This window comes from Biomphalaria glabrata, chromosome 6, assembly GCF_947242115.1.
Source record: "Biomphalaria glabrata chromosome 6, xgBioGlab47.1, whole genome shotgun sequence".
Lineage (NCBI taxonomy): Eukaryota > Metazoa > Mollusca > Gastropoda > Planorbidae > Biomphalaria > Biomphalaria glabrata.
The window spans coordinates 37,844,462-37,872,022 of NC_074716.1; the positions used below are offsets into that span (position 1 = coordinate 37,844,462).

Below are 27,561 nucleotides of genomic sequence, written 5' to 3' on the forward strand. Positions count from 1 at the left end.
TACGGACAGACATTCCACACAAAACTAATAGCGTTTTTCCCCTTTTGGGGGCCGCTAAAAACATTTCATGGAAACACTAAAGTTGTTTTTTTTTTAAACTGAGAGATAAAATCGCAATACCAACTATTTATTTACAAGCAACAAAAATATTCGTAGATTTCTAATAGTATCAGTCACCCATTCATTTCATTCTATATATTTCGAGTTGTCCTTCTCTGCCACTTCTCTCAACAATGAGTAATCCTTCTCTGCCACTTCACACAGCAATGAGTTATCCTTCTCTGCCACTTCTCTCAGCAATGAGTTATCCTTCTCTGCCACTTCTCTCAGCAATGAGTTGTCCTTCTCTGCCACTTCTCTCAGCAATGAGTTGTCCTTCTCTGCCACTTCTCTCAGCAATGAGTTATCCTTCTCTGCCACTTCTCTCAGCAATGAGTTGTCCTTCTCTGCCACTTCTCTCAGCAATGCGCCACAGGCTAACCTTTTCGTCTTCTTCACGTATCTGTTGATTTGTTCTCTTAGAGTCTAGGTCTCTCTTTTACAACCGCTGGGTCCAGGTCTTACTTCTTGGTTCCACGACAATTCCTTCACTGACATATCGCTCACCGACAACTTGCTCACGACAAATTGTTCACACGACAAATCGTTCACTGGCTATTCGTTCACAGAGATATCTTTCCTGGATAGTAACATATTGTTATTATTATATATTCTCGTCACGTGTATAATTTGTTTACATTAAAAGTTTTGTAAAAAATAAATTAATCCGAGTTTCTTTGTTAATTTGTTGTTTGTTTGTTTTTTTTTAGTTAATTTTTTTTCCATTGTTTACTTTATAGTGAAAATGTCCAATAGGTATTTTAAGTTTGGTGAAAGAAATGTAAACAAACAAATAAATAAATAAAAATAAAAATAAATATTTTAAGAATACTCAAAGATAACAAAAATAAAACATAATAAAACAACTTCCACCAATGTAAAAAAAAAAAACAATGACTTGTCAATGAACCATTTCTCCATGTATAAGTAATTGGTTCCCTGTCCGATAACGTGTTATTACATCCAGAGCCGCCAGTCTGTCTAGCGCTCAACTAGGTCTTAACTAGAGTGTCCAACTGAATGGGGGGGGGGGAGGGTATAGGTAGAGGAAGTGTTGACCATAACGGCTTGATGGAATAGATACCTATGTCAATTAAACATCTGGTCCGTTTTTAATAAGATAAGCCAATGTGAGTGGGGGCGGACAAGACTACATGACGGACATGAGTGTCGAAGAAGGCCTACAGGATGAAAGTAACAATGTTGCCTAGAGTTAAAAAAGGGCCCATTAAAATGTTTCAACTAGCTTATTGTAAGATCGCATTTTTAAAGTATAATTTGTATCACATACTGTCTTCAGTAACAAATAATTAACAAATTTTTAAAAAATTAACAAAGAAACTCAGATTAGGCCCGACCTCTATCAATCAAAAATATTTTTTTTTGGAAATAATAGCTACAAAAGTTTTAATGTAAACAAATTAAACACGCGACTAGAATATATAATATTAACAATATGTTACTATCCAGTGAAAGATTTGTCTGTGAACATTTTGTCGGTGAATGAATTGAAAGTGAACGATTTGTCGTGTGAACGATTTATCGTGCACCAACTGTCGGTGAACAAGTTGTCTGCGAGCAAGTTGTCGGTGAGCGATATGTCTGTCGGGTGAGCGATATGTCTGTCGGGTGAACGATATGTCTGTCGGGTGAACGATATGTCTGTCGGGTGAACGAATAGTCTACTTCGCCTCTCACTTTCTCACCAAGACATATCTACACATTGGTCCAAAGTTTTACGGACAATCTATAAGGGATTTTTTTAAAGATGTAAGTGTGTGCGTGTGTAGGAGGGGGGTCAATGTCAGGTCACAATAACGATGTGTGTCTAGTCAATATGGTGCTTTGTCTCGCGCTTGTCTCTACAAATGAACCAGTTGACTTGAGACCTCCTCTATCAAACACAGGTGTGAAACATTGCTCTCATTACGGCAGGTCTGAGCCCAAGTTATCAGCCGAGCCCCGAGGGCAGAAGTGAGACAATGGCCTATAGTGCGGGGCAGTGCGGGGGAGAGCGGATACGCCTTCGGGGCTATTTGTTTCAGTTGTACATATAACAATGCCTTCGTTTGCTCCCAATCAGAGGAAGGGACCCTGAGGGCGATTGTAGGACATTGACTTTGGCTAAGGACACCACAAACAATGAGGCTTAGGAAATGAACGAAACACACACTCTCTTGGCACATCTGTTGTGAATTGATGCACTCTTGGATCAGAAAATATGACATCTAGCGCGTGGCTAGTCAATACAAACATGAGTAGAAACTCGACATAAAGCAGAAAATATGCGTGGCTAATTTGCAGTTGCCAAATACAACCTTTATTTAAAATATGATAGTGGATCAATTAAGTCACTGGTTACCCCTGGCTCACCATTTTCCCTTCAAATCTATATATATTTGTCAAATTTCTGAATGAATGGTTAGAGCAGCTTTCTAAGTCCGTGTACAGGCTTCTTGCTTTGTCTACGAAGAGTTTGCCAGATAATATGGACATTGTAAAAACGAAAATATTTCTTTGTGAATAGATCTAGAAAGACTTTTGAGTTCTTACAAGATGTTCAGATTCCGTAGCCAGAAATGTTTCAACCTTGACCTTGACTGTTTAATGGCGAGTCATTTTCATGTCTTTGAATTGTAACGACCAGGATAAACTGAGTTATCTTTCCTGACCCTTGAAATAATTGGTAGTTCAAACGTATTTGTTTCTTCTCTTTCAACTTGCCATCACACAAACACGCACTCACAAACATGCACAGACAAACATGCACTCACAAACATGCACACAAAAACTCGCATTTACAACTTAGCACACTCTTACACACACATGTAGAAACACTGAGGTGCGCTGAGATTCAAATGGAATTGTTGTTGAACTGGTATCTTTTAAATGTATTGACTTCTGACTCTAGTATGAAGGAATTAATAGTTCAAAGGGGGCTTTACAATGAAACATATTTGTGGCTAAGGGAGCGCTAACAAGGGAGAAATACTCAAACCCAAACCAGAAACCCACGCACACATCTCATCTGACCAGCTAAGCCGACACATTGCTGATGCTAGTGCTGTAGTGGATTCATTAACGAGCTTGGTCGTCATGAACTGTTTAATGTGTTCGTGCGCTGTTCATTAATCACTAGTTATATATGAGTGTGTTGTTTCATTGGGAGCTAGAGACTGTTTATTCCAGTAGTAATAGGTAACATAATTTAAGAGCTTGACAAATTTAGAAATACACATTTAAAACATTGGTATTCATTGGAATAGTATGTGCTAAAGACTCAACTTAAGTATCCTTAGACTAGCAGTGGACTTAAGACGGTTACAAATAGTTCTGCTATTAGTAGCCGTGATTGCTGCTTGAATGCATCACACACAATTGCTACCTGAATGCTTCACTCACAATTGCTGCTTGAATGCTGCATTCATATCCAATAAATTGTTTCGGGAACACATTGAGGCTCATTGCGTCTGTGGCTTGATCTATTCGAAAAGGTTCATAAATATCTACCAAAGTGGAGGGATAAATAAGAACACCCATCAAATATTGATAAACCCCTATGTATAACTGTATAGATAGATAATTAGATAGATAGATGGACAGATACATATAGATAGATAGATAGATAGATAGATAGATAGATAGATAGATAGATAGATAGATAGATATGATAGATAGATAGAAAGATAATAGATAGAAAGATAGATAGACAGATAGTTTGAAATACTGTAATTTAAAGCTATAGTTTTACTATTTTGTTATTTTGTAATTTCAGGTGTTTATTTTTTTAAAGTTTGTGCAATGGTGATTATTTGATCTCTCTATTCGATAAAAAGATTACAATTTAAAGCTTTCCTTTTATAATTATGAAACTTTATTCAACTTTCATTTTTCAACTTACAAATAAAAGCAAACCAAAATAATTAATAAAGTTCTTATATTTCTTAAAGTGTTTAGAAATCAATAGACATTACATAAATGTTTGGACTTGATATTATGAAAGTTTGAAATGTTCTTCATAATTAAGTTCAATTTAGTATTTAGTTAACAAAAAAAGAGTTTTTAATTTTAATTTTAAAAACATTTAAATAAAGATTAAATAAAATAGTTTCCCTTTTTTGTACAATCTGATTTGATGCACTCTGGAAGTCTACATCAGTACAGGATACAAGGGTGGCGGCTTTGCTAGCTCCTCATATCTGGGTGGCTGCTGGACCACTTCCTCGTAAGAGGGAGGCAGGATGGTCATATTGTTTTCCTCGTCTTTGTACAGCCAGCCAATGGGTTCTTCTATGGCGGTCACTTTTGGGGCGTCCGCCACCTTAAAGGATCCTCGTCTGGCACCCAACTGAGAAGCTTTCTGGGCGCACCTTTCGGCACGCCTTTCCCATTTCTTCTGTTTTCTCGTGTTGCAGCGTGATGCTTTGTACTGTCAAGAAAACACAGAAGAAAAGGTGAAGAAAGTATTGCTTGGAGCTGGCAATAAGTCTTAACATCTAAATACATGGAACATTTAGTAAAAGTCAAAACTTGATCTGGTTAACAATATCAAATGAACGAAAAAGAAAATTAAATTAAGAGACAACTTTTTGTTTTTACTTTCTTTTTTAAATCTTCCTACTTATCGCGCGTACTTTTATTTTAGTTTCCAAGTGTGTCAAGTGTCTGGTTCTATTTCGTTTGTCATCAGTCACACAGAGATTGAAGTAGAATAGTGTAGACGTCTGTAATGAGTGTGATTAGTTTAAGAGCAAGATGATCTCTCTATAGCAAGTACAAAAGAGGAATTGTCTTTTATTCAACGTAGTTTTTCCTTGTTTATGTTTTAATTTCAGATTCATATTTATTTTTCGTTTCCAATCTTTTAAAAATATTAATTACAAATGTTTCCTAATTGGTTTCTCAAAGTAATCATGTTTCTAACCTCGTTACTGCAATGTTGTCATTTGGTCACAGTTCTTTTCTGTTTAAATGTTACCGTCAAGTTATGAACATGGTTCTAGTTTGATCTAAAGTGTAAACGTAAGACACAGTCATTGTCTTCTCTTCAAATCTGGCTTCAAGTATAGAGTGTAGTAGAGACAAAGAACATCTTTCACTACATTTCGAATCACTCTGTGTGAGATTGAAAGTTGGCTGGGACAGTGATTGCTAGTCTAGAAACTTTCACTACATTTCGAATCACTCGGTGTAAGATTGAAAGTTGGCTGGGACAGTGATTGCTAGTCTAGAAACTTTCACTACATTTCGAATCATTCGGTGTAAGATTGAAAGTTGGCTGGGGCAGTGATTGCTAGTCTAGAAACTTTCACTACATTTCGAATCACTCGGTGTAAGATTGAAAGTTGGCTGGGGCAGTGATTGCTAGTCTAGAAACTTTCACTACATTTCGAATCACTCGGTGTAAGATTGAAAGTTGGCTGGGGCAGTGATTGCTAGTCTAGAAACTTTCACTACATTTCGAATCACTGGGTGTAAGATTGAAAGTTGGCTGGGGCAGTGATTGCTAGTCTAGAAACTTTCACTACATTTCGAATCATTCGGTGTAAGATTGAAAGTTGGCTGGGGCAGTGATTGCTAGTCTAGAAACTTTCACTACATTTCGAATCATTCGGTGTAAGATTGAAAGTTGGCTGGGGCAGTGATTGCTAGTCTAGAAACTTTCACTACATTTCGAATCACTCTGTGTGAGATTGAAAGTTGGCTGGGGCAGTGATTGCTAGTCTAGAAACTTTCACTACATTTCGAATCACTCTGTGTAAGATTGAAAGTTGGCTGGGGCAGTGATTGCTAGTCTAGAAACATTCACTACATTTCGAATCACTGGGTGTAAGATTGAAAGTTGGCTGGGGCAGTGATTGCTAGTCTAGAAACTTTCACTACATTTCGAATCACTCTGTGTAAGATTGAAAGTTGGCTGGGGCAGTGATTGCTAGTCTAGAAACTTTCACTACATTTCGAATCATTCGGTGTAAGATTGAAAGTTGGCTGGGGCAGTGATTGCTTGTCTAGAAACTTTCACTACATTTCGAATCATTCGGTGTAAGATTGAAAGTTGGCTGGGGCAGTGATTGCTTGTCTAGAAACTTTCACTACATTTCGAATCACTCGGTGTAAGATTGAAAGTTGGCTGGGACAGTGATTGCTAGTCTAGAAACTTTCACTACATTTCGAATCACTGGGTGTAAGATTGAAAGTTGGCTGGGACAGTGATTGCTAGTCTAGAAACTTTCACTACATTTCGAATCACTCGGTGTAAGATTGAAAGTTGGCTGGGGCAGTGATTGCTAGTCTAGAAACTTTCACTACATCTCGAATCATTCGGTGTAAGATTGAAAGTTGGCTGGGGCAGTGATTGCTAGTCTAGAAACTTTCACTACATTTCGAATCATTCGGTGTAAGATTGAAAGTTGGCTGGGACAGTGATTGCTAGTCTAGAAACTTTCACTACATTTCGAATCACTCGGTGTAAGATTGAAAGTTGGCTGGGACAGTGATTGTTAGTCTAGAAACTTTCACTACATTTCGAATCATTCGGTGTAAGATTGAAAGTTGGCTGGGGCAGTGATTGCTAGTCTAGAAACTTTCACTACATTTCGAATCACTCGGTGTAAGATTGAAAGTTGGCTGGGGCAGTGATTGCTAGTCTAGAAACTTTCACTACATTTCGAATCACTCGGTGTAAGATTGAAAGTTGGCTGGGGCAGTGATTGCTAGTCTAGAAACTTTCACTACATTTCGAATCACTGGGTGTAAGATTGAAAGTTGGCTGGGGCAGTGATTGCTAGTCTAGAAACTTTCACTACATTTCGAATCACTCGGTGTAAGATTGAAAGTTGGCTGGGGCAGTGATTGCTAGTCTAGAAACTTTCACTACATTTCGAATCACTGGGTGTAAGATTGAAAGTTGGCTGGGGCAGTGATTGCTAGTCTAGAAACTTTCACTACATTTCGAATCACTGGGTGTAAGATTGAAAGTTGGCTGGGGCAGTGATTGCTAGTCTAGAAACTTTCACTACATTTCGAATCATTCGGTGTAAGATTGAAAGTTGGCTGGGGCAGTGATTGCTAGTCTAGAAACTTTCACTACATTTCGAATCACTCTGTGTGAGATTGAAAGTTGGCTGGGGCAGTGATTGCTAGTCTAGAAACTTTCACTACATTTCGAATCACTCTGTGTAAGATTGAAAGTTGGCTGGGGCAGTGATTGCTAGTCTAGAAACATTCACTACATTTCGAATCACTGGGTGTAAGATTGAAAGTTGGCTGGGGCAGTGATTGCTAGTCTAGAAACTTTCACTACATTTCGAATCACTCTGTGTAAGATTGAAAGTTGGCTGGGGCAGTGATTGCTAGTCTAGAAACTTTCACTACATTTCGAATCACTCTGTGTAAGATTGAAAGTTGGCTGGGGCAGTGATTGCTAGTCTAGAAACTTTCACTACATTTCGAATCACTCTGTGTAAGATTGAAAGTTGGCTGGGGCAGTGATTGCTAGTCTAGAAACTTTCACTACATTTCGAATCACTCTGTGTAAGATTGAAAGTTGGCTGGGACAGTGATTGCTAGTCTAGAAACTTTCACTACATTTCGAATCACTCGGTGTAAGATTGAAAGTTGGCTGGGACAGTGATTGCTAGTCTAGAAACTTTCAACCTATTAGGCTCTACTCCCCCCCCCCCATCTCAATTCTTATCTTTAGAATTTACCTGACACTTGAACTCCATTTTGGCGGCTTTCAACAGCAGGCGTCCAGACTTTCTCTCTAACCGTTCGGATCTTCTCAGAGCCTTCGCCTCATGGCGCTCTTTTTGTCTGAAGTTATATTGAGATCACACAAAAAAAATTATACTAATATATGTTTATAAGATAAGATTATTTATTGGTCCAAATAAATGGAGCTTCAGTTTGACTCCTTTGTACTTCTTGGTAATTGATTTTTTAACTATATGGCTGTAAGTGGAATAAAGGAATTTTCAATTTCAACTGTAGCTGTGATGTTTAGGGTACAAATTGTTTTAAAGGATTTTATATGTTGTGGAAAAGCAGCTTCTATAAAAATAATTCTTCAAGGGATTGTACCTTGTATTTGAGCTCTATGAGATGCTTTTTTTTTTTACATAGCTTCTCAACTCACTCTGTCTGTCTGTCTGTCCGTCTGGTAAAAAGTTTGAACACATTATTTCCCACACACCCATTCACGGACTAAGTTAAATCTTGGCGCAATTATTTATTAGCAAAGACAATGAATCAATAAAAAGAAATTAGCCGATGAACAATTAATTTCTGGTGCTTAAATAGTGTTGGATAGCGAGAAAGGAAATTATTTCTTCAGTATTCAGATATATGGCTATATATTTAGGGTTTTGTCCCCTTAGATAATTGTACACGTTATTTCTCCCACACCCATTCTCAGATTAAGCTTAAACTTTAAACAATTATTTTATGTACTCGGTAAACATGAAACAATTAACTAATTACTCAACTTGTTATTAGTAATTAATTATTTTGTTTGATATCGAATCAATTTTAAAACAAATTCCTTGCTTCCCAAGATAGAAAAGTCATTGATGTGTATTTGCCACATTCCTAAACAGTATCATTTGTATATCTCAGCTTGTTGTGCCTAGGTATTTAAATTCTTGTTGTTTTTTTTTTGTCTATATTTTGATCGTTTATCTGAAGTTCTGCACTCTAGTCTCTGCTTTTTAATCCACAATCATAACTTAAGTTTTCTAAAAATGTAAAATTAATAACTTAAAATATTATAAAATATAAAAGAAATTAATTTAAAAAAACATGTTGGGTTCAAACGGGTATCGAACCCTTGATTTTGAGATCATCATCAGCTTGACCAAACGATATTATCCATTCAGCCGGCGGGCAACTTGAGCGATTAATTATTTGAACATTAAGATCTAGAAGTAAATTTAGATTTCTGATTTAGATAAACAACTCAGTTATTGGTACACTACGGCTGACTACGCTATTTTGTTTTGACTAATTCCACTGATATAGGACTTCAAATCTAGCCTGAGAGAACGCTGCTCAACATGTTCCTGTACATTCATTTATTCAACTCTTGAAGCAATGATGACGTACATTCAGAAATTCAAGAACGCAGTAGTCTTTTCTAACCGATGTTGGCTCTAGATCTAAGTCTAGTTCTCAAGTCAGATTTACATTTATTTATTTTTTACTTTGAACAATTATAACGGTCAAACTACAGTTTTTTTTTCCGTTTGGCCGACGAGCTTGTAATTCTTTACTCATCGATATATCAACTGTTACATTTGTAGACAAATCGTTACAGACGTTTTTTGAGATCTACGACGCGTACAGATTCCAGGTTACCTGTTTCAGTTTCCTGTTCTGAGTTGAATAGAGGGAAAGAATCTCATGATCATTTCAGTTCAGTAGAGACGTCACTTGAACTGAACCCAAATAAGTCAGGAGAAAAGAACAGAAATCTATTTTCTAATCAAATCCCACTGAATGCTACTGTGTGTCCTTGTTGCCAGGGGCGCTAACTCTGTGTGATACACTCCTCCTTCCCTCTTCCTCACTCGTTATCCATGGATGATAATGACGCAATCAGATTTCAACTTGTGTGCAACAAAAACTGGCCACTGCTAATCTGAAGTTCCTGTTACTGCGTCTAGTCATTGGACCACGTAGAACGTTTCTACATCATTTCTCCACCCCCCTAAATTATCAACATATTTATCTTCATATATGCATATATATTGGCTGATTAACTGGTCACACTGCGTTCTCCTAATTGCATTATCGATTGGTCATCAGCTGGTTTCCATCATGTCAACTTCAAACAGTCACGTGTGTGCTAATGGTCATGCTTGATTAGAAAATAACGAATCAATAAAGCCCAACATGGTCCACATCAGTGGCGAGGTAGATAGTGAAGCGGTTGGAATAAATCAATCTGTGTATCAAACATCCTGCGATGAGTGGAAGGGATGAAGAGCATTCAAGGAAACAAAAATAGAATAAGAATATCTAAGGGAAAAGACACATAGGAATGGATAAAGACGATTGACAGATCGTATGTGGTGCCCCAACGGTTCAACAGACTAAGGGATAAGCGAGAATGAAGAAAAAGCTAATTAAACTCTAAAGTCTCTAGCCCACAGAAAATATCAGATCCTACTTAATATTAGAAAGTCTTAACCATAATGTAAATATTTGTTCTGCTTTTTTAAAAATAAAAATAAATAAATACAATTTTTTTACAAAATGTGTGATTGTATATCAGCTTATACGTATTTCTCATTCTGATCATATTTAAATAAATGAGAATGTATTATCATGATCTGCATTTCTTGACTTTTCTATTGCATAGTTATCCTACTTAAGCTGTATGTTTATGTGACAATTTGAAAAGCTTAGCGACGCATAGATTTCAATTGCCACTTAAATACATGCGAAAGTTTTACTTCACGATTTCTAGGGGGCAGTCTTTGCAAGACCACAACAAATATCTTCTGCATCAAGTGGTCTACTGTATTTAGACATGACAACTAACGAACTCACCATGTTTCGCGAAAATATTTGACTAGAAATGGAAGAAGAAGACGCAACGCAGACAAAACGGGATACGACTGCAAACACTTGATCCAGCGTTGTGTAACTGGTATGGAAGAAAAATCTTTTCTCTTTATCACTATTAATGAGTTCTGATGTCTCCGGAACATCTTCAACTTTGACTGTGAATCAACTTCTGATAACTGCGGCATACCGTTGTGTAGATTTGGAAAGAATGATGAAATGTCGTCCACAAGCATGCGTAAAAATTCTTTCCCAGAAAATGTTCTTGTATCCATTTGTCAGGTTCGATGTTTTTTTTCATAAAGAGTAGAAGAGCAAATTGTATGTAAATCTTATTTTGTTTAATTTTGTTTATCAAATGGGAATGTACATGTAGCCCAAAGATTATTTCAGACTCTCATCGAGACGCATTTTGCAATGACGTAGCACACGTTGGAACTCTCTTTGTGTGGAAACATTTTTTTTCCGAGAAATTTTTAATTTTTCAAAATAAATCATCTTTATCTTATACATCAGACGAAGTAGTTTCAAGATGTTTGCAAAAGTGAAACTCGTCTTTAAAATACAAAATATTTTAATATGAACTTATAAGCTCAAACTACATTGTAAAATTCCTTGAAAAGATTGATAAAGTTGAATTAGATTAAGACTTTCAGGGTCACCGCAGAAAGGAAAATGTCTTCGACAAACATTTGAAAAAGACGTTCATTTATAAGTGATTAATTGTGTTCAAGACGCCTGCTTGTAACTTCGTTTTGTTACACAACTAGAATTCCAAGAACAAAAAGAAAATTCGGAAGAGGGAGGGGAAATAAAGTGGACCAATTAGATTCTAGTCTAAGTTTTGTGTATTTTTAGGAATCAATTACCATTTGTGAGTTATGGATACAATAGAAATATCTCAGACTGAGTGAAGTTTGAGAAAAATCGACAAGGAAAAACTTTTTTGGGTTTAAAAATCCATTGTTACTCTTATACTTAAAAGTTTCTAATGAATACTAATTTTCCACAAAAAAACAAACCAAAACAAATAATGTCTTTTAAAAAATAATTATGAAAAACTCATGCGAAATTATATAAACTCTGTCGCCATATTTGACTAGTCTGTTTAAAAGTCTTGTTACAGTTCTCTCTCCATTTTATTATTATTGTTGATGATTGTATTTGACATTAGAGAGAAGTGAGAAGTTTGGCTGACATCTGATCAAAACTTGGATAAGCAATGGTCATATAAACTTATACTGAGAAGTTGACACTACCAAAAACATGATCAAAACCCTGGATACCAAGTGGTCATATAGACCTGGGAGGTTTACACTTGCAAACATGTGATCAAAACCCTGGCTATGTAGTGGTCATATAGACCTATACTGAGAGGTTTACACTTGCAAACTTATTATCAAAACCCTGGCTATGTAGTGGTGATTTACAAAGTATAAGCCTTTCAACTCACTTTTCTTCCTCGCTCTCCGTTGGGTAATTGAAATAAGAAAAGAACCATTGAAACATTGTACCACTAACTACACACACTCGACACAGAATCTTAACAACACAGCACACTGTACAAACACCAGAACAAGATCTCTCTGGTCACAATCGTTTAGAGTGCACGCAAAGGACACGTCACTTTTCATTTAATTCCTAAAACTTAAAAATAGATTTCTTTTACCTGGGAATACAGAAATACTGAAAAAAAATCCAAAGTTTTCCAAGAAAATCTATCTCTACGTAACAAAACATATAGTTGTAGTAAGTGTACCTTATACTTCCCCAGCTCTATGTACCAAAACATTTTGTTGTAGTTAGTGTACCTTGTACTTCCCCAGCTCTAAAAACATTCTCTTAGTTCATTGATCACGAAATAAAACTGATTACATTTTAGGACTTTGAATATATAGAAAGCATTATAGAGTTGAGTACTTAAGTTATTAAATAGCGATACCTTTTTAATCCATAGCTAGACACCAGGGGCCTCAGTGTATAGAAGTAAAGGTTAAAAGTGAAACAAACTTTACACAAAAAAACAAAAAAACAACAGTTTTGTACATTCTATAATCAAACATCCAAGAACTAGTCAAATGTGAGACTTTACCAGTGCACATAGTACTGAAAATAGTTGATCAAAATGTATGACATCACTAGAAGACGTCTTCACAACACCCGTCATTTGTAGGGCCATAATGAAGCGATTCAGTTGAGAAGGCAAGGCTTTACTCACGGCTGGCACCTTCCACCCTTGGTACAACCTGCCTTTAGAAACAGCCGCCCCTAGGACCACACACCCAGATCTCACCAAATCAAGCCATGCTATCATCAGTATAAAAACAAAAGAATTAAAAAGGGTTAAGAAACGGCATGTACGTAAAGGTAGCTAGGGGGGTATGAAGAATAGAGGGGAAAATCATATTTGATTAAAAACACGCTATAATGTAGATTTTATTCTTAACACTCAACAAAAGCAAACAAACAAACAAAATGGACTACATAACAGCTAATAAACGGGAAGATCAGGTCAGGTTTCTCAGACTCACCGGGTTTTCCCGTTGTATACGTTTTAATAAAATTCCCCTTGCTAGATTTGTATTTCCTGTGAATAATCATCAGAGGGAGAGAATTCTGTTTTCAATTTTATTACATCTCAGTCTTTAGTCCTCTTCCCCCCCCCCCCCCCACACACACACGCAGTGCTATTTCTGGACCTTTTCTATCAAGGTCAAGGTTATTTGAATTCCAGGCTAAGGTGCCAGCTGTTCATGAGACGCTGTTTTGTGAGCACGTGCATGACTTTGACTGTGATTTTCCTTGTCTTTAAATGAACACTTATAAACACAAGAGAGACTAAATTTGAAAACGTTTCATGATTGATTTGTGTAGGAAGTACGCTAGGACGCTGGACCAAACAAAAAGGAATAAACTTGTTAAACTAGACTTCATTACTATCTCATAGAATAGGCTAGAAAAGAATAGAATCGAATGTACTTTAAGAAAATAGAATCAGAATCTGACAGAATCAGATGTGGGTTACAACCAGATCATGTTGAACTAGATCTAAATGAAACAAAGTTACAAAGACAGTTTGTTGTGGAACGCAAACTCAAAATCGGCTCACGAAGTGGTCCACCTAGAGTCTTCACCAGGATTCGAACACGGGACTTCCGGTTCCTAGTGATTTACCCCTCAGCCACAGCATCTACATATATTTATTTAGAGTACACTTATATTTTTAAAATAATAATTGCTAGTCGACCGGCGGCGTAGCATACACCGCTATTTTGCAGGGCCGGCCTTAGGCCACTGCAACCTATGCGACCGCAGTGGGCCCCGCACTTTTATAGGACCCGCGCTAATTCTAGGTGTATAAATTATTAAATTAAACCATTTTATAACTTATAACAGATTTCCCGCAGTCTCCTGTCGATTTTACCAGGAGCTCCTGGAAATCTCCGAAATTGCAATATATACGAAAAAGGAAATTATTAAAATCTTTAGAAAACTCATACAAATCTCCTGAAATATACAGACAAAAACTGTCATTTTGGTGTGTCATTCAATATGGAAAACGACAATCCTAAGCGCGATAAAAAAAAAAGGCATTATTCCGTAATTTCGGAATCTGGTGAAAGAAGATTCTTGCGCCTCAAACTAATGAAGAATTACTTTATGTCGTCAATTCTCGAAGATAGATTGAAACATTTTGTAATTCTTGCTATTGAGCGTGATCTATGTAGGAAATAGAATTTATTATGATATACTGTATGACTTCGCTACTCGCAAGGCTCGTAAAGTAGTTCTGTACGTAATAAAGAATGAATATAATGCAAAGACGAATCTATTTTCTAATACAAACTCTAAATTTTCACTTATTATCCGTATCCCTACCCAAACAGGGCTCCTCGAAATCCATTTCGCATAGGGCCCCACAACGGTTAAGTCCGACCCGGCTATTTAATAACGAATGAATACAGAGTAGATTACTTGTTTTCTACCCCCCCCCCCCTCCTTTTTTTTTTCGCCGCTAAAAATACGTGGGGTAGAAATAAATAAAAGACTTCTTGGTCACAACGGTTAAGTCCAGCCCTGCTATCTTGTGACGGGTGAATAAAACTTGTTCTTTCCCCACCCCTTTTTTTTTTCATAAGGTAACTCTAGTACCGGGGTCGGCAACCTGCGGCTCGCGAGCCACATGCGGCTCTTTGGATGTGAAGCTGCGGCTCTTTAGTTAGATACGCAAATATTATTTTTTTTATCGAAACATTTTTTAAAATAGTTCTGAATCTTTTAACAAAGATTAGGTACCTATTAGATTTCTCAGCCACTTGTACTCGCTGTTCACCACACCCCTCCCCCATTACACTCGTCGTCACTGTTGTCAGCCCTTTGGAAGCTCTCGGCGGAAGCTCTCGAATAACGCCGTGGTCGAATGTTTCTATGTAGGTTTTAATTCTCTTTGACGCAAAACAAATTGGCATCTTTACCACGTGCTTTGACTATGACGTATAGTTTGTTGTTTCAAGTCAATGAGTTAGAAGCTACAAGTAACGCTAATCTGGCACGGTTTGCGGCACCACTAGAAATTGCACAAAAAGGCAAACCAATTTAGAGATGGTGAGTATGTCAAAGACTGCTTCCTACGTGCATCCGATGAACTGTTTCGTGATTTCAAAAACATACCAGAAATCTTTAAAAAATAAATAAAAGATTTGCCACTGTCCGCTTAAACAGTACAATACAGAATAGCTAAAATGTCTTCAAATGTAACATATTTGGAAGATATTCTACTTTCTTCTGTCTTATCACTTGCTATAGATGAGTCTTGCGACATAAAGACACGGCACAAGTTGACAATTTGGTCAGGTATATGTCTTCCGAAGGTCCAAAAGAAGATTTTCTTGGATTGTTACCGCTCTCGGGACAAACTAGAAGGGAAGATAGAGCGAATGCCGTGCAAAAATACCTTGAAGAAATTAAGATGGGTTTAAATAAAATCGTTTAAATAGCAACTGATGGAGCCAGAAGTATTGGAAAAAATAAAAGGGCAACTTGGATTTGTCGGAGCGAAATAAACCACGAAATTCGTACGTTCTCTTTGACTACTACACCAAGAAGCGCTTTGTGTCCAACATTTCCTGCCGAAATAGTTGAGGTCATGAATTTGGTAATCAAGATTGTTAACAGCATTTTGTTAAAAGCACTTTGCCATCGTCAGTTTAAAGAATTCGTAAACATAATGGAGACTCAGTATTCTGACCTCCTTCTTTCCAATAAAAAGCAATGACTTTCCAAAGGTCAGGCGATTAACGTTTTGCTTTGTGCTTGAAGGAAATAAATACATTCCTAAGTGAAAAAGCCATTAATCACCCTGAATTAAAGAACGACAAATAGTTGCAAAAATGTTACTTTATGGTTGATAAAACAGAGAAATTAAATGAGCTGAATCTAAAACTGCAAGGAAAGGAATACTCATTCTCTGTTTTTGTAGAAGAATTGGTTTGTTTGGAAGAAAAATTAATTCTTTTTGCAGAGAAATTCAGAGCGGTACGTTACTTCATTTTCAATGTCTAAATCAGTATTGCCATAAAATCAGTTCAACGTTTGACAAGAATTTCTTCAGTAGTTATAAAAAAAAACAGATGAATTTGTTGACAGATTTGAGCAGTTCAAAACCAACAAAACCATTCTAGCATTTATAGTAAATCTAACACACAAAATACCGAAATCCAAATTGAGACATTAGGAATTGATACTAGATCTCTAGAAATGCAATTGATCGATTTAAAAAGTTAAGTTGGAAGTGTTGGAGGTCCAGAAATGTAATTACGTAACACAAGAAAAGTGGACAGTTTTAAAAAGCAATGCCGCGAGTTGATTCGGCGCAAGAAATAATCTTCCAGATTGTTATAGTGAGGTGAAGAAGTTGACCTTTGGAGTGCTGACTTTCTTTGGATCGACATATTCGTAAGAGCAGTTGTTCTCTTGCATGAATATAATTAAAGGTAAAGTAAGAAGCCAACTAACAAATGAAAATGTAGAATTGTGTTTGAAACTAAAACAAGTTACGAGCCAAATGTATCCAAACTTTCTAAAACCATGGAAGCTAGTTTTGTCAATGGATGTTTAACTGCTTTAGTTGATACCGAAATAAAAAAAATAATTATATACTAATGCCATAAATATATTATCTAATTTGTTGTGAAAAACACTACTTATAAAGGAATTTGTTTTTTTTTTCATTAAAAAAAATTAATTGTGTGAGTACTATATATAATTGGTAAGAAAAAACTTTGTGGCTCTTTAACAACTTTGAAATTTTGTAAATTGTTATTTTTGACTCTTCAGACTCAATAGTTTGCCGACCCCTGCCTAGTACGACGTTTTTAGAAATGATAGTATGGTTAATATATTTTTTTTTCGTGTTGTTAATGTTTGAAAAATAAATCTTTTTTAGTTTCTCTTTATTACATGTAATATGTTATTAATTTTGAATGTATGAATAAGGTTAATAATAATAATAATAATAATAATAATTTTGTTCTACCCATAAGCTACTAGCAGATGAACAACAAGGTTGCATTGAAGAGTCGATGGGCTGTAAAGTACAGCTAACTATAGATGGTATTATATTGCATCAAGCTAATAGAAGAAAGAGAAATTTACACATGTGTTACATCGACTACAAAAAAGCTTTCGATTCAGTTCCGCATGATTGGCTATTAAAAACCCTGGACATCCATAGAATCAACCCAAGAATAAAACAACTATTGAAAGTCTGTATGAATAATTGGAAGATAAATCTGCACCTTAATCGTGATAAACTAGGTTCTGTGCACATAAGAAGAGGTATATACCAGGGTGACTCACTATCTCCACTCTGGTTCTGCCTAGCGATTAATCCTCTATCTACATTACTCCAAGACTCTACAAACGGTTTTAGGGTTGACACTAAATGTACAAAATGTGTGTCCCACTTATTATACATGGATGATCTAAAGCTATATGCAGAAACCGAGCAAAAATTACACACCTTAATCAAAACGGTAAAATGCTTTAGTGACGATATCTGTATGTCTTTTGGCCTGGATAAGTGTGGCATCATAAGCATTAAAAAGGGCAAGGCAACGAACACCAACATTGAATTTGAAGGCATCGAGGAATTGAACTCCGCCTCTATTTATAAATATCTTGGAATAAACCAGAATGCCAAGATAAACCATAAGAAATTAAAAGAGGACTTTCTTGGCAAATATAGGCAAAGAGTTAATAAAATCCTCAACACCAAACTGTCTGGCAGTAATCTCATCACTGCAATAAACAGCTGGGCCGTCCCAGTGCTCCTTTACACGTTCGGTGTGATCAAATGGACTGACACCGACCTACATGACATTGACAGACTCACTAGAAAATTACTAACCAAGTTTCGATGCCTACACCCCAAGTCCTCCACCATAAGGTTATACCTGCCCAGGAAGGATGGGGGTCGTGGATTGCAGAACATCTTCAAATTGTGTAAGATGCAAGTTTTAAAAATACGATCAAAACTGCTCGCCTCCAGCAACAAATTAGTTTCCTTCCTACGGAAATACGACTCCGATGCAACCCCTCTGAACCTACACAATGCTGATGTCAATATCGGTTTGGACGACGTAGGGCATGAGATTCGCCAATGGGAAGAAAAAACACTCCACGGAAAATTTCCGGCTTCATTACATGGGGACAACATCGACAAGGCTGCTTCCTTAACATGGCTCAAAGCAGGTCATCTCTACCCTGAAACAGAAGGCTTTGTTACAGCAATACAGGACAGAGTAATCAGGACAAAAAATTACGAGAAGCATATCCTGAAACTCAATGTTGTCGACAAATGCCGAAAATGTGGAAATGTGGGCGAGTCGATTGAACACATAATGGCAGGATGTCCAGCCCTATCAGAATCAGCCTACCTAGGTCGCCATAACCAAGTTGCAAAGTTAATACACCAACACTTGGCTTTGACGTACAAATTGATCGGTAAGGACACTCCCCCTTATTATAAATACTCTCCGCAAGAGGTTCTCGAGTCTACTGATCATCTGCTGTACTGGGATAGGCCTATTCTGACCGACAAAACGGTAGATTTCAATCCACTGTCTCATAATTTAAGAAAAACTGAGATAGAAAAACAAAGAAAATATGGGAACCTAGGCTTGGAGATTAAGCGTCTATGGAAATTGTCCAAAATAACAATATACCCCATTGTTATATCAACCGAGGGGATAATAACAACTGACCTCACAGACACCTTCAAGGCCCTTAACATTCCTAGGAACATCTTCGTTGCCTGTCAGAGGGCGGTACTGCTGCAGACCTGCCACATCACCAGAAAATTCCTCAGTGGAAACTGTTAAAGGGACTACGATGAATTTTGTTTCTCTTTAGCGAAACTCGACCCTGGCAGCGCCAGAGAATGACTACTCGTTCATTTCTAACATAATAATAATCTTTATTATCCGTAAGGAAATTTGTCTTACAATTTGTGCATTACACCAAACAAAAAACATTATAACTATAAGAAACCAAAGTGTACATTCACACCAGACTCACTCATAATTTACATGTGACAAAGTTTATACCAGATTGTTCTTATTTAATGATTTGATTGCCAGGGGAACAAAAGAGTGTTTGTGTCTGTTTGTCTTTGCTATCGGTGTCTTGTATCTCTTTTGTGATGATAAAATCACAAAATCCTGACACAAAGGGTGACACAAAGGGTGATGCTTAATCTCTCTCTATATATAATTCTCTTCATGGCTCAAGAGTTTGGACACCACTAATCTATAGCATCTTCCTAAGGGCCCTGACACATTCATTCACTCACCATTGACTCTCCCAAATGTCTTTGATGAAACAAAAAGTACCAGACTTTTACTTTGTGTGTTACTTGCCTGAAGTCTAGAACAACTCAATTCACGATCAAAACGCAGCCATTGAAATTGAACAAAAAAGATTTTATAGTCGCGACTTTTTAAAGCCGACATAACGAGAAGTACAAGATTTAACTTCATTCCGTTATTCAACACTTTTAAAACTTTTTTTGTGTGTAAATTTTTCCTTAACGCGAAATTTGCTTTCGTAGATATTGTATACAGTATAAGATATTATTTTTTTGGTCCTATAAAGCCGACATGAAGTGAATGCGTTTGCAAAGACTGTCTAAAAACAAAATGAAATGGAGGTAAAGCTTATTATGTATTCACAGGTGAGGTAAAATCAAATTATAAAAAAAAAGGGGTCCGACTAAAAAGCTTCATAGAACTGTAATAAATCATGAGCTAAAATTATGTTAGGGGAAAGTTTAAAAGAGGAGAACTACGAAATAGATTCTCTGGGCGTTCGCTACGCAGGCTTCAATGGTAAAAAAATAAACAATATAAAGCCTGGGACCAAATCGACTTGCGTAGAGCCAGTGGGCAATGCTAGTAGCTAACTAGGACACGTGCTTGTATTGGAGAACTCCACCCACCGCTTACCCCCCCCCCCCCAAAGGTGTCCAACTACGTTCTAGCGCACCCCGTTCTTTGCAAGTTGTTCTATGGAATCTAGCACGCATGTTCCTACTCATGTTCCCATTCATGTTCCTACTCATGTTCCCACTCATGTTCCTACTCATGTTGCTACTCATGTTGCTACTCATGTTGCTACTCATGTTCCTGCGCATGTTGCTACTCATGTTGCTACTCATGTTCCCACTCATGTTCCCACTCATGTTCCTACTCATGTTCTTACGCATGTTGCTACGCATGTTGCTACTCATGTTGCTACTCATGTTGCTACTCATGTTGCTACTCATGTTCCCACTCATGTTCCTACTCATGTTCTTACTCATGTTGCTACTCATGTTCCTACTCATGTTCTTACGCATGTTGCTTCTCATGTTGCTACTCATGTTCCCACTCATGTTCCTACTCATGTTCTTACTCATGTTGCAACTCATGTTGCTACTCATGTTCCTTCTCATGTTGCTACTCATGTTGCTACTCATGTTGCTACTCATGTTCCCACTCATGTTCCTTATCATGTTGCTACGCATGTTCCTACTCATGTTGCTACTCATGTTCCTAATCATATTCCCACTCATGTTCCCACTCATGTTCCTATGCATGTTGCTACTCATGTTCCTACGCATGTTCCTATTCATGTTCCCACTCATGTTCCCACTCATGTTCCTACTCATGTTCCTACAGGACTACATGGGGAGCTAGTGGTTTGGGTAGTATTGTCGACAATGTTAAAAAAAAAAGCGTGAGTCAAGGGCGCAATCATCTTTCTTGATCACCTTCTGGTAGGGTAGAATGTTCTCTTCCAGGACTCCAGACTTGCTTGAGCCGTTCTACCAGACCAAATTATTTATTGATCTTATTGCCAGGTGACCCAGACTTGACGAGAGTCTTTCAGAGATCATTTGTCTGGCCAGACAAACTTCTGGTAACACTTGGTTTGCCCATCTTTTGTATGTTATCATCTCTAATGTTTATCGAGTTCAGAGTTCAATTAGAGCTACGGGTCGAGATAACATTTGTTGATTTTTTGTTCCAAAGTTTTAATTACTGGATCAAGCTGAGGTCATGGTGTGGTTCCATGTCTCATGAGATCAATCCGAAATATCAACAATGATGTTATGGTGTAGGGGAGGATGGGTTGACTCATTGATTCTCAGAAGTTTTTCTTACAGTTAATAAAACGTTCATTGACTCGCTTCTTTCAATTCACTCTTTTTCTTTCACAGGGTATTACTCTATTTCTTGGTCACTCTCTATTTCTTGGTCACTCTCTATTTCTTGGTCACTCTCTCTTTCTCTCTTTCTCTGTCATCCGTGCTCTATTGTTCACCCATTCCCTTTGTTTCTCTCATTCTCCGTCTCTCGTTTCTCTCTCTCTCGTTTATCTCTCTCTCTCTCTTTCTCTCTCTCTATCTCTTTCTCTCTCTCTCTCTCTTTCTCTCTCTCTCTATATCTCTCCCTTTGTAGCTCTTTCTCTCTCTACCTGCGTAACCATAATTTTTTTTTCGACAATCAAAGACTTAGAGTCGACGAGTTATTTTAAAATTTTTCCTAATTTCCTTATCGCTTAGTTAGGTATATTCCCGTAGAGTTTATTGTCACCTTAGGTAGTATAAACCCAATAAAAGTTATAGTTTTTTGAGGTATAGTCTCAACAAAAGTTATAGCCATGTACTTGAAATACAAATCTTTTTCTTTCTTGTGTGTATTATAATACCCAAACATTTGTTTCCGATCTTTTCTATCTTATATAATACAGACGTTACTTCAAAAAAGAAGATTACGTGGAGTTTAAAAACAACAATACAGTTCAGTTGAAACGAACTCTTTTAGTCACTATTTGGTGAATTCATTCAGGCAGATTTATTTCAGATATTTAAAAAAAAATTAAAGTTATATGTTCGAAAACGGATTAATGTCATCCCTAGCTCTAGCACGAGATTGACTCTAGGAGGTCATAGCCTTTAATCTGTGCAGAAATGTTATGAAGCTTATTTGCCAACAAATCTCAAAAGACATCATTGTAATGAGATGAATATTTGTTGAACATGAGCTACAAAATAGTGTGTGGCCTACCTTAGAGCTCTCTGGGCAAGCATTCCACGTAAAGATGGTAGCAACCATTCCCCAAACATCATGAGAGTGTCACCTTTCTGTTCCAGTAACTAATTTGGTCTGCTTATGAAACTTTCAGTGATTCTGAACATTAACGCTCTCTCTCTCACACACCACTCACAGGTAAAGAAGCATTTGTGAAACAGATACAAAGTTGACGGTCATTTCAGGAAACTTGATTTATGTTTTGGTGTTCAGTGGACATCTCCCCGTCACATCAGTTGACATCTTGATGTTAAGCAGGGGTTCTCAAAAAAGTTGAAAAATTGTCATTCTAAACAAGTAGAACTCAGTTTGTTGAACGCACAGTTTTTATTGAGGAAATATTTTTATTTACATTGGCCTTTCAATTATTTTTGTTTATAATTAAAACAGATTAATTATGTTTGTCCTGCATGATGAATTGCGATCACTCTAGTATCAACGACCACCACAAAACAAAATGTGCTAATACCTTTACTAAGAAGGGAATGGGGGGAGGGGGCGTGTCACCGTGTCCCCCACTCTCAAACGTATTGATGGATTTAGACCAGAAGTTTCTATTCACAATTTATGGCGTAGTTCAATCTTTACTAAACATTTTCTTAACGGAACACTTGGCACACTGGAGAGCATGGCGGACACTTTCATCAGTTTTTAGCCTGGATTATTTCCTTTTTTTTAAATAAAAAGAAAACAATTTCTAATCCATATTCTAAATTTAGCTAATTTTTGTTAAAAATTTTTAAGCATAAAAATGCAATAAAATATATAGAGAAAGATGAGCATATCAATATAATCTGGCATAGTGACTGTGATGGTAGTCTTGATAATATACATAATATTACTAAAGCTCAACACTAATATTTTGTGAGAGGTCAAGCCTATTTAGTATGAGCCTGTTGCTATACTTTTACTTTCTTGTAACATAATACTAAAATATTCTGCATCGCACAAACAATTTGTTTGGAAACGGAAGTAAAACAGCATCATCACCATCACCATCACCATCATCATCATCATCACCATCAACACCATCACCGTCAAACTTCGTTGAAGTAAGGGCTTAAGTGGTTCGAATCCTCTCTTGTAAAAGCCGTGGAAAGAAACCCTGCTGTTATGCGTAGTGCATATAGGTCAGTTTACCGTGCCCGCCGACCTCCTCGTGGTGTCCTCTGATAAATGGAGTAAGTTCCCCCTCTTGCTCTCAGGGTGTTCTCAAAAGGGTTAATGTTGCTGGAACCACCGACTCTTCCTGGCTGACCTTCACTCTCGAATAGTGCTGAGCTCTTGCTGGTTGGGGATTTGGGGGAAGCGCTGAGCTCTAGTTGACATGTTTTGTGCACGCTCGTCTGGTGTCTGGACTGCGTCTGTCAGGGCCTAGAGCTAATGCTGAAATTGATCCATCCCTGGAGACAAGTAAAGGGTCAGGCCTTTTAAAATCTGCAGGCTCTAAACTGGTTTCACAAAAAGATCTCCCTAGTAGAATGACATTCAATTTGTACTAGTTTATAATTCTACACTGTGTATTAATAGAAACCGAAGTCTAGTAGAACCACTTTATGTTTGTGTTAGAAGTGTTTTGTGTTTGTTAAAAAGAGCTTGGATAAAGGATTTGTTTGCGGTACTTTAGAAGTATTTGAGAAGTTTCGTGTTGTGTGTACTTAATACAAGTGTACATTGATTAACATTGTTCTATGCGATTCTACATTGGATGTGTACGCGGTTGAAGCCACTTGGGACGCGGTTGAAGACACTTAGGACTTCATTCAATGTCTGACAACGTAAACGTTACAACACACTCCAATCTATTCAAATGTTTGAGACTCAAGGAAGTAGACATCAGGTAGACTTATGTCTTGTCAGCAGACAGAGTTATGATGACCAGATTTGTTCAGATAGGAGTATGTGAAGAGATGGAGTAATGTCTGAACTATTTAGCAAATGTTTCAATTATAAACCAACAAACAAAAATAAGACAAACTTCTTAAACATGTGGAAGAGTGTGTGTGTGTGTGTGGGGGGGCTGTAAATATCAATTTGTTCGTTATAGTTTTTCAGTTTAAGTGTTTCTATCCAGTTTGCTTCATTCGAGTCTTTAAACTCATTTGCACAGGACAAACATGATTTCGTCTATTTACTGTATGGTATACAAGGGAATTACACATTTAGAAAGAAACTATTTCCTTTTATGATTTATTATATAAGTGTTTCATAAACTACGCGTAGAGACTGTCAAATTTCTTTTCATAAACGAAGTCTATCTATCTCAAGTATGCATTCAGTATTATAGTATTTTACGTTTGTATAGTTACTTATGTGGAAAGTGCCCTCTTGTGAACAAGTAGGGAAAGGGGCTGTAGGGGATTGTTTCTCTACTGGTTTAAGACTGTCCGCATACACATATACACTACTTAAATCTTGATTTGTAACATTCCTTGTCTTGGGATTTGAACTCAAGCTCTTTCAATTAGATAGACAAGCGGCTTCGCTACTCAGTTATAAATCCAACAAATTTAAATAAACAGGGATTAATATGTTTTTTTCTTTCTATTTCTAAATTAAAATTCAGTAATAAGAAATCGAACTGACAAGAGGGCAAAAAAGGGAGAGAATAGGAAGAGACATAACTCACAGAGCTGGGGATATGCTCCCTTTTCTTTTAATAATTTATGAAACACATAAAGGGAATTAATGCATGGTCTGAGGAGTAATGGAATAGAATAAACAAAGTAACCTCCCATTTGGGAGTAGTAAAAGTGACCCCTGCATTTGGCTAGGACTGATACCAAGAGGTCTTTCCAGACAAGCAGGTCAACAGTCAGACAATAATAGTTGGCGGGAAAAGGGAGAAGGAGATAAATATATTCCACATCGAGGTCAGCAGAAGTTATTGTGCACATGATGAAATAATCACATGTATTTTATTTTAAAATTCATTTGAGTTTTTATAATACATAAACGCTGTATGAGGATTATTTTGTTTATAAGCAATTCGATAAGGTTTCATTTTAATGTTTATAACATTTGTAGATACTTTGGTAAAAAGAATAGTTACTAACTTACTATCCATATAATGAACTAAATGTATCTATTGTTTGTTTAGTTCTATTGACTATCAGCCAATTTAAATCAAGATTAAGTAGTCTTATATTTTCATAATGAGGAAATATATAACGGAAAAAAAAATAAAGATGTTGAACATCTTAAACTCCATTGGAGTGTTCAGCTAACGAAGACCAAATCCACTTTATTGAAAGCCTTGAATGGAATCACTGAAGTTGCGCATACAAGGCTAGAATAAAGTGTTTCCCTGACCTGACGTAACGGAGTTGTGTTAGTCTCGAATAAGCAAATAATATGAGATGAGTTTTCCTCTCCCCCATTCACATGCACAGATAGAAAGAATAAAAGTACACACACACACACACGATGAGTGAAGACATTGTGCTACCAGTTCTTGAGCTATAGATAAAGAGTATTGAAACAAAGGTCAGGTTTATGACCTCCAATTTGAGTCCAACAATCCCCCAATCACATTATGTGACAGACCTGAGACCTGACAAGCACAGAAAACGTGAAACGTGATCATTAAGATGAGACCAGTGACACTAGGGGAAGGTGGTGTCACACCAATTAATAAATATACGCCCCAACAAAGAATAAAATAATTTTGCCTGCAATTACGTAGAAACGATATGTCAGTTATTCTGCCAATCAAACTAGCCAGCCAAGAGACCTAAAGGTTATCTCACTTGAATCAACTGAAGGATTAAATGCGTAAACAAATTATTTTGTACAGAAAAAGTCACATGCAATTTTGGAAATTGTTGTTTTCCTTCATAACCATTTACTTTGTACACTAACTTCTTTCTACTCAGCAAGGGTCTGAGAGTTAGACATAGAGTTAGAATACAATAAAATCACGTGAAGTCCATATCCTAGAACAAGTGCTCCACCCAAGAGCCATTAGAGAATAGAATAGGTTGCCTAAATCAGCCAGGAAAACCAACGACTTAAAAGTTTAAGTCATTGATGAACATGCATGACTAGATTGACACATGAAATGCGTAGGACGTACTTATCTTCTTTTCGCAAATATTATAAAAAGGAGCGAGGATGAATCTTGTTCACTCTACCGCCCCTCTTTTTCCAGACGAAAAAACGATGTTTCAAAACAGAATAGTCAAATATGGCGACAGAGTTTATGTAATTTCATCATTTTTTATCATAATTTTTTAACGAAAGATTTTGCTTTGGAAAATTTAGAATTCATACCAAATTTCTCAGTAGAAGAATAACGATTGAGATGAGTTCTGAACCCAAATATTCTTTTCCAATCCGCCTTTTTCCAACCTTTACTAAATCAGCAATTTTCCTAGTTAAATTTGGGACTATAGCTCACAATTTATGCTTGAATCCTAAAAATGCAAAAAAATTTAGAGTAGAATCTAATTGGCCCACTTAATTTCTCCTCCCACTTCAGAAATTTTTTGTTAGCGCTTTAGGTTATAATTCTGTAACAAAACAAAGTTACAAACATGCCTATTGAAATAAATGTATAACTTACAAATGAGCTTTTTTTTTTTATAAATATTATTTTTCGAACTTTTTTTTTCGTGGCGATCCTCAAAGCCATAATCTAAATATGTCGGGTATCTTCTAATCGTTTTATTTGCAATGTAGTAAAGACTATACATTCATATTAGAATATTTTTCAAGTAAAACATTTTTCAAAAGTTCCTTTTTTAATAGGATGAATAATGAGCTGTAGATGTCATGGAAATGCGTTTCTGCAGTGAAGAATGCAAGAAAATGCTTTTGACGTGGGGGCTTCAACCCGAACTCCACTGATGAATGATGAGCTGTAGATGTCAGGAAAGTGCGTTTCTTCAGTTGAGAATGTAAGAAAACGGCACGAACCCCACTGATTAGTAATGAGCTGTAGATGTCATGAGAATGCGTTTCTGCAGTGAAAAATACAAGAAAACGTTTTTGGCGTCGGAGCTTTGCCCAGAACCCCAATGAGGAGGCTTACAGTGCTCCCCCAGAACCCCAAGCTATCAAGAGAAAGGCCTCAACATGTCTGGGTTTTTTTGTTTGTTATTTTAAATTTTTTTTCGCCGAAGGTTAAGAAACACTGCTTTTTTCCTTTTTTTATTTTCACACACATATATATATATATATATATATATATATATATATATATATATATATATATATATATATATATATATATGCTGTACGCACGTTTATGCATGGGGTTAGG

At 36.7% G+C, this 27,561-nt stretch overlaps 1 protein-coding gene across 2 annotated transcripts; it reads right to left on the reverse strand.

Annotated features, from left to right (window-relative positions):
- Nucleotides 1–3,950: 3,950 nt before the first annotated feature.
- On the reverse strand, nt 3,951–22,442 carry LOC106069423 (uncharacterized). Of its 2 annotated transcripts, none has more exons than XM_013229074.2 (3): nt 22,275–22,442; nt 7,809–7,914; nt 3,951–4,528 (listed from the first exon to the last, which is right to left on the reverse strand). In XM_013229074.2, the coding sequence occupies exons 1-3, from the start codon at nt 22,334–22,336 to the stop codon at nt 4,250–4,252; spliced, it is 447 nt and encodes a 148-aa protein (XP_013084528.2). In that variant the 5' UTR covers nt 22,337–22,442; the 3' UTR covers nt 3,951–4,249. The 2 variants fall into 2 exon arrangements, with proteins under 2 accessions (XP_013084528.2, XP_013084530.2); XM_013229076.2 differs by lacking the exon at nt 22,275–22,442 and adding an exon at nt 12,119–12,300.
- Nucleotides 22,443–27,561: the final 5,119 nt, after the last annotated feature.